We start from the raw sequence: 8215 nt of genomic DNA, 5'->3' as shown, positions 1-8215 counted from the left end.
TCCCTGCCCGCAGCAGAAAAAAAGGAACTTTTTTCCTCATGAAAAGCCACTTTCCCCCTCAAAAACTCGTCCCCTCCTGGCCTGCTCCAAAAACCCGAACTTTTTCCTCCCGAAAAGCCACTTTCCCCCTCCAAAACTCGTCCCTCCCTGTCTGCTCCAAAAAGGAACTTTTTCCTCACGAGAAGCCACTTTCCTCTTCCAAAACTTGACCCCTCCCTGTCCGCTCAAAAAAAGGGAACTTTTTCCTCACAAAAAGGCACTTTTCTCCTCAGAAACTTGTCCCCTCCCGGCCTGCTCAAAAAACCCCGAACTTTCTCCTCATGAAAAGCCACTTTCCTCCTCAAAAACTCGTCCCCTCCCTGCTCGCTCCAAAAAAAAAAGAGAACTTTTTCCTCACGAAAAGCCACTTCCCTCCTCAAAAACTCATCCTCTCCCTGCCCTCTCCAAAAATAAGTAGCTTACCCTCACGAAAAGCCACTTCCCCCTTCAAAAACTCGTTCTCTCCCTGTCCGCTCCAAAAAAAAAGAACTTTTTCCTCACAAAAAGCCGCTTCCCCCCTCAAAAACTCGTTCTCTCCCTGCCCGCTCCAAAAAAAAGAACTTTTTCCTCACAAAAAGCCACTTTTTCCCCTCAAAAGCGGGGTGCCCCCCCGCCCGCTCCTCCCGCCGCGCCGCCTCTCCTCAGCCCGCCCCGGCGGGGGGCGCGGGGCCGTGGCGGGCCGGGCCGCGCTGAGGGAGGAGGAGGAGGAGGAGGAGGAGCGGCCCCGCTCCGCTCCCGGCGAGCTCAACAAAGGGCGTCGGGGCATGGCGGGGGCCGGGGCCGGGGCCGGGCCGCCCGCCTAGCGCCGGTGCGGGCCGGGATGGCGGCGCAGGGCGGCGGGTGGCGGTGGGCGCTGGCGCTGGGGATGGCGCTGGCGCTGGGCGGCCGCCGCTGCCCCGCCGCCCCGTTCCTCAACGCCTCGGCCGTTCCCGAGCGCTGCCGCCGGCCCGCGCCCTGCGAACGGCTCCGTTACGGTGCCTGCCTGGGCTCGGCCCTGCCCTACGCCGCCACCTCCACGCTGCTGGCCGCCGACTCCGCCTCGCAGGAGGAGGCTCACGGAAAGCTCCTGCTCTGGTCCGGTACGGACGGGGCTGGGGAGGGGGGGGCGCTCCGGCCCAGCGCCGTATAGCGGGGTGGGGGGGGTGCATAGGTGGGGGGGGGGGCACGGTCTGGGAAAGGCCCGGGACGGGCACTAGCTGGGGGGTGGGGGGGGCACGGGGTGCCAGCGAGCACAATAGAGGGGGACAGGAGGTGGGTGCAGTGTAGAGGGGGCTTGGGTGCAGTTTGGAGGGGGGGAGCAGCATAGAAGGGGCCTGGGGATGGGTGCAGTATAGAAAAGTGTATAGCAGGGGACTGGGGGTGGGTGCAGTATAGAAAAGTGTATAGCAGGGGACTGGGGGTGGGTATAGTATTGAAAAGTATATAGCAGGGGACTGGAGACCAGTGCAGTGTAGAGGGGAGCAGTATAGCAGGGGCCTGGGGATGGGTGCAGTATAGAAAAGTGTATAGCAGGGGACTGGGGGTGGGTACAGCATAGACAGGAGCAGTATATCAGGGGCCTGGGGATGGGTATAGTATATAAAACTGTGTTAGCAGGGACCTGGAGATGGGTGCAGTGTAGACAGGAGCATTATAGCAGGGTCCTGGGGATGGGTGCAGTATAGAAAACTGTGCAGCAGGGGCCTGGAGATGAGTACAGTATAGCAAAGTGTATAGCAGGGGACTGGAGATGGGTGCAGCATAGAGAGGAGCAGTATAGTGGGGGCCCGGGGATGGCTACAGCATAGAAAGCTATAGCAGGGGCCTGGAGATGCGTAGGGTATAGAAGGGAGCAGTATAGCAGGGGACGGGGGGTGGGTGATGTATAGGGAGGTGGAAATACAGTAGGGGAGCAGGTATGGGTGCAGTATAGAGGGAGCAGTAGAGTGGCAGAGGGGGTACAGTACAGAGGGCGCCTGGGGTCGGTACGGTGTAGAGGGGGAGCGCTATAGCGGGGACTGCAGTGTAGCAGGGAGCGGTATAGCAGGGGCCTGGGGGCGGGCACGGGGTGTTACGGGGCTGGGGGGGGGTCTGGGTGCTGCGTCTGCCACCGCACCCGGGCTGTGCCCTGCGTGATGTCCGGGGGGGGTGAGGGGGCGTCCCCAGGGAGGGGGTGACGGCGCTGTCCCCGCAGGCCTGCGCAATGCCCCGCGCTGCTGGGACGTCATCCAGCCCCTGCTCTGCGCCGTCTACATGCCCAAATGTGAGGACGGCCAAGTGGAACTGCCCAGCCAGACCCTCTGCCAGGCCACCCGCGCGCCCTGCACCATCGTGGAGCGCGAGCGCGGCTGGCCCGACTTCCTCAAGTGCACGCCCGACCGCTTCCCCGAGGGATGCCCGGTAACGGGGGTGGGGGGGGACAGTCATCAGTGTCATCAGTCAGTGCGCGGGTGACACCAAGTGAAGCGGGAGTGTCGATGTGCACGAGGACAGGGAGGCTCTACAGAGAGACCTGGATAGGTTGGATCGGTGGCCAACGTCAACGGGATGAGCTTCAACAAGGGCGAGTGCCAGGTCCTGCACTTGGGCCACAACAACCCCCTGCATGGCTACAGGCTTGGGGAGGGGTGGCTGGAGCTGTCTGGAAGAGAAGGGTCTGGGGGTTCTCATTGACCAGCAGCTGAACAGGAGCCAGCAGTGTGCCCAGGGGGCCAAGAAAGCCAACGGCATCCTGGCTTGTATCAGCACTGGTGTGACCAGCAGAAGCAGGGAGGTGATAGTCCCCCTGTGCTCTGCACTGGTGAGGCCACACCTGGAGGGTTGTGTCCAGTTTTGGGCACCTCAATACGAGAGAGATCTCGAGGGGCTGGAGCGAGGGCAGAGGAGGGCAACGAGCTGGGGAAGGGCCTGGAGAATAAATCCTGTGAGGAGAGATTGAAGGAGCTGGGACTGTTCAGTGTGAGGAGGAGAAGGTGAGGGGAGACCTCATCACTCTACAGCTCCCTGAAAGGACGTTGTAGAGAGGTTGGTGCTGGTCTCTTCTCCCAGGGAATTAGTGACAGAACAAGAGGGAACGGCTTTAAACTGCAACAGGGGAGGTTCAGACTGGACATGAGGGAAAATGTTTCCCAGAAAGAGTGGTGAGAGAGTGGAATAGGCTGCCCAGGGAGGGGGTGGAGTCCCCATCCCTGGGTGTGTTTAAGGGCCGTTTGGATGAGCTGTTGGGGGATGTGGGGTAGGGGAGAACTTTGTAGAGTGGGGCTGAGGGTTGGACTCGATGATCCCAAGGGGCTTTTCCAACCTGAATGATTCTGGGATTCTGTGAATCCTTTCCAAATCCCCACGGGACAGCGGGGAAACGCCGCCTGTCCCCAGCCCTGCACGGGGGAGCGGTGTCCACACCGGCAGCACAGCTGTGGGGGTGCCTCCTCCTCCTCCTCACGGCCTCCTCCTTTCTCCTCCTGCGGCAGAACGAGGTGCAGAACATCAAGTTCAACAGCTCGGGGCAGTGCGAGGCGCCGCTGGTGCGGACGGACAACCCCAAGAGTTGGTACGAGGACGTGGAAGGTTGCGGCATCCAGTGCCAGAACCCGCTTTTCACCGAGAAGGAGCATCGCGAGATGCACGTCTACATCGCCGCCTTCAGCTCCGTCACCATCTTCTGCACCTTCTTCACCCTGGTGAGATGCGGTGGGGGGACACAGGAGTTGTCCCCGAAAGGGGACCAGGCACCAAGTTGTCACTTTCTCCTCCCTGCCAGGCCACGTTTGTCGCCGACTGGAGGAACTCCAACCGTTATCCCGCCGTCATCCTCTTCTACGTCAACGCCTGCTTCTTCGTGGGCAGCATCGGCTGGTTGGCGCAGTTCATGGACGGCGCCCGTGACGAGATCGTGTGCCGGGCCGATGGCACCATGCGGCTGGGGGAACCCACGTACGTGTCACCTTCATCCCCATCCCACCATGGCCACATGCCAAGAGGTGTCCTTGAGACTGAGGAGGGCTCTCAGGGGTTTCCTGGCCTCTTGGGAGCATGGAGGATGCTTTGCTCTTGGGGTGGGAGAGATCTTCCTCCACTCTTGGGGTAGGAGAGATCTTCCTCCTCTTCTGGGGTAGCAGAGACCTTCCTCCACTCTTGGGGTAGGAGAGATATTCCTCCTCTCCTGGAGTGGGAGAGGTCTTCCTCCGTTCCTGGGGTAGGAGAGGTCTTCCTTCACTCTTGGGGTAGGAGAGGTCTTCCTTCACTCTTGGGGTAGGAGAGGTCTTCCTCCGCTCTTGAGTAGGAGAGATCATCCTCCGCTCCTGGGGTAGGAGTGATCTTCCTCTCTGTGTCCCCTCATGGAGGTTGATGACGCTTCTCTCTCACCTCTCCCCGTAGCTCCAATGAGACACTCTCCTGCGTCATCATCTTCGTCATCGTTTACTACTCACTGATGTCGGGTGTCATCTGGTTCGTCATGCTGACCTACGCCTGGCACACCTCCTTCAAGGCTCTGGGCACCACCTACCAGCCGCTGCTGGGCAAAACCTCCTACTTCCACCTCATCACCTGGTCCATCCCCTTTGTCCTCACCGTGGCCATCCTGGCCGTGGCGCAGGTAACGGGGCCACGATCCCGTAGCCCAGCGGTTCCCTTCCAGGGTGACGTTGGCGGGGAGGGGTGGCTGCAGCCAACGTGACCCCCCCTCCACCCCGTCCCCATCTCTCTCAGGTGGATGGTGACTCCGTCAGTGGCATCTGCTTCGTTGGGTACAAGAACTACCGCTACCGCGCCGGCTTTGTCCTGGCACCCATCGGGCTCGTCCTCATCGTGGGGGGCTATTTTCTCATTCGGGGTAGGTGCGGGCTCGCCACAGTGCGGGGACGGGGATACCGTGAGTGTCCCCCTGACCCTGGTCACCTTGTCCCTCCACCACAGGGGTCATGACGCTCTTCTCCATCAAGAGCAACCATCCTGGGCTGCTGAGTGAGAAGGCGGCCAGCAAGATCAACGAGACCATGCTGCGGCTGGGTAAGGGGGGCTCCGTCGCTGCCGTTTCCATGGCAATTTGAACGGGAATGGGGATATTTTGGCCTCCGAACCCAGACAGCCCCATCCCACCTTCCTGGGGGGCGGTGGGGACAAAGCTGTAGTGACAGTGGCACAGTTCCAGTGCCACATCTTTGTCTCAGTGTTGTTGGGGTCCGGTTAAACTGGGGATGTCCCACTTCTCTTCCAGGCATCTTCGGCTTCTTGGCCTTCGGCTTCGTCTTCATCACTTTTGGCTGCCACTTTTATGACTTCTTCAACCAGGCGGAGTGGGAGCGCAGCTTTCGGGAATATGTCCTGTGAGTGGGACGGGGACGGGAGGGCGAGTGGGACGCTGGTGACGTCCCAGCGCCTCACGTTGAGCGGGGGGGACGTCGCAGAGTGGACAACCCCGTGTCCCCCTTCCAGCGTTGCCACTGCATCGTCCCTCCGCAGAGCTGTGGGGTGTCGCTGGGTGTCCCCCCTCCTTACGGCCACCGTCCTGCCTCTGTCCCTGCAGGTGCGAGGCCAACGTCACCATCGCCACGCAGACCAACAAGCCCATCCCGGACTGCGAGATCAAGAACCGGCCGAGTCTCTTGGTGGAGAAGATCAACCTCTTCGCCATGTTTGGCACCGGCGTCTCCATGAGCACCTGGGTCTGGACCAAGGCCACCCTGCTCATCTGGAAGCGTACTTGGTGCAGGTGGGACCCCGGGGATGTCACCGCAGCTCCGTGGGGGTCATTCCTGCCCCATCCAACATCCTGAGATGTTGGAGGTTGTCCCCCAAATTTTTGTCTGTCGGCTCAATGAGTTGCGGGCTCGCAGCGGACAGCGGTTTGGGAACGCGGTGACCTCTCCCGCTCTGCAGGTCCCCAGGGTCCCCATCCCTCGGGAGTTCCTGTCCAGAGGAGGGGAGGGTCCCTGTGTCCCTGCTCTGACCCACTGTGTCCCCAGGCTGACGGGACAGAGCGACGACCAGCCCAAGAGGATCAAGAAGAGCAAGATGATTGCCAAGGCCTTCTCCAAGCGCAAGGAGCTGCTGCGCGACCCGGGCCAGGAGTTGTCCTTCAGCATGCACACCGTCTCACATGATGGGCCCGTGGGTACGTGCCCAGGGGAGGGGACAGCCCCCCAGAGTCCCCACTGTCCGCCCCACCCTTGACCCGGCTCCCCCCTTGTCGTTGCAGCTGGTTTAGCGTTTGACATCAACGAGCCATCGGCTGACGTATCCTCGGCGTGGGCCCAACACGTCACCAAGATGGTGGCCAGGAGAGGGGCTATCCTGCCCCAGGACATCTCTGTGACGCCTGTGGCGACGCCTGGCAAGTCCTTGGGGACTGTTTGGGACATCTCTGGGATGGGGGGGACACATGGGAGCTGGGCTGAGGGGTGTTGGGGATGTGCGGGGAGGTAGAACCGGGCGGGGGGGGCACTGGGCAGGACATGGCCGGTCTCACCCGCCCCATGTCCCGCAGTGCCGCCGGAGGAGAGGGCCAACCTCTGGCTGGTGGAAGCCGATGTCTCCCCCGACCTGCAAAAACGCAATAGCCGCAAGAAAAAGCGGAGGAAGAAGAAGAAGGAGGTGTGCCCGAGTCCTGAGCGCTGCCTGGGGGGCTCTGCGGCCCCCCTGGCCCCCAGTGCCGTCCCTCGCCTGCCCCGGCTGCCCCCCCAGCCCTGCCTGGTCGCCTTCACCCCCGACATCCTCCCGGGGCTCCCTCCCGGGCAGCCCGAAGCCACCTTCGCCGGGGGCCCCTGGGACGGCCGCCGCAGAGCCAACGTCTTCCACCTCGTCACCAACCCCTTCTGCCCCGAGAGCGGCTCCCCGGAGGAGGAGGAGAGCCCTGGCCCCAGCAGCGGGCGCCAGCAGCACAACGGGGGTCCTCATTGGCCCCCCAACCCTGGTCCCTTGCCCCACGGCGGCGGAGGGGCCAGGACTCAAAGCCGACGGGCCGGCTTAGCCCCCATCCACTCCCGGACCAACTTGGTGGACGCGGAGCTGCTGGACGCCGATTCAGACTTCTAAGCCTGGCGGGACGAGGACACCTCGGGGGATGAGGACACCTGCCCCAGCACGGGCAACCTGCGAGGGGACACCGAAGCCCACCCCGTCGCGCTTGGGCCACCGCCGATTTCTCCCCTCGGAGGACGGCGTTTTCCCCCCTACATCACCCAGACAGACTCGATGCAAGACACCGGCAGGATTTCGGGGTGTCCCCCCCGACCCCGTCAGCGCAGAGAGAAGAGAAACGGGGTGTCGCTGGGACAAACCCCACCCGGGTCCCACAGGGGTTTAAGGGGGACGCCCCACCTTGGCCACCGAGGGGTGCGGGTGGCCCTGCTGCGACAGTGGGCGAGCGGAGGTCAGGGTAGATTTTGGTGAGCTTTGTCCTGCGTCCCGGGGTGCTGGGACCCACCGACGTCCCCTCTGCCCCCCATCCACGCGGCGAGATGGTACGTAGAGCTTACTTGTGCCAATAGGGTTGGTGATTTTTTTAAGATTTTTATATTTTTTAATCTTTGTATAATACATCGAGACGTGACGGCCGGGCACGGCCTCTGCGGCTGTGAGCAGGATGAGCTGTCACCCCTGCCACCATCACGGGGCAGCAGCAGCATCCCTGGGGTGCACCTGTTGGTTTTTTTTTTTTTTGGGGTGCGCCCCTATTTTTCAGGGGTCCCAAAGTGCCTTCCAGCTCCCCAGGGAGCTGAACCAGACCCAAAATGGGGACGGTGGTCCCTGACCACGTTGGGGTGCACGGCCATGAGGTGAATGGAAAAAAAAAAAAAATTTTAAAACCCCGATCCGGGGTCGCTTTTGCTGCCCAGGTGCACCAACCCCCTGAGCAAACTTTTACATTTTTTTTTTAAGAAAAAAACCCAAGTTACAGCGAACCCGGCCGAGCCTTGAGGTAGGAGGACTCCAGTCCCTGCTGGTGTTTTGTATCTGTCCGTTACCCCTGTACATGTTTTTATTAAATCCTGGTAGGCTCCTGGCTTTCTCGCTATCCCGGTGACCTCCACGGGTTAATTTTTGCTGTGTAAAGCAAAACCCTCCTGTATCAGTATTAAATTTGCCAAGTTTCCATTGCCAGCGGCTGCCCTGGGCTCTTTGGGGAGGTATTGGGGAAACATCTCCGGGTTTGGTCCTTTCTCCTAAAAGGGCTCCAATTGCTTTAAAAACGGCT

At 61.3% G+C, this 8215-nt stretch overlaps 1 protein-coding gene across 1 annotated transcript; it reads left to right on the top strand.

The window, feature by feature from the left end:
* The first annotated feature begins 793 nt into the window (after nucleotides 1-793).
* On the top strand, nucleotides 794-8121 carry SMO (smoothened, frizzled class receptor). The gene is made up of 12 exons (XM_074828141.1): nucleotides 794-1118; nucleotides 2213-2418; nucleotides 3489-3698; nucleotides 3779-3951; nucleotides 4396-4615; nucleotides 4729-4852; nucleotides 4936-5028; nucleotides 5237-5345; nucleotides 5546-5731; nucleotides 5985-6133; nucleotides 6218-6352; nucleotides 6506-8121. Exons 1-12 carry the CDS (start codon nucleotides 860-862, stop codon nucleotides 7051-7053), a joined length of 2412 nt encoding a protein of 803 aa, XP_074684242.1. The 5' UTR covers nucleotides 794-859; the 3' UTR covers nucleotides 7054-8121.
* The last annotated feature ends 94 nt before the right edge of the window (nucleotides 8122-8215 follow it).

The sequence above is a fragment of the Strix aluco genome, chromosome 5 (assembly GCF_031877795.1).
Source record: "Strix aluco isolate bStrAlu1 chromosome 5, bStrAlu1.hap1, whole genome shotgun sequence".
Lineage (NCBI taxonomy): Eukaryota > Metazoa > Chordata > Aves > Strigiformes > Strigidae > Strix > Strix aluco.
Note: the sequence above shows the minus strand (reverse complement) of the source record. Positions and strands in the feature narration are given on the sequence as shown.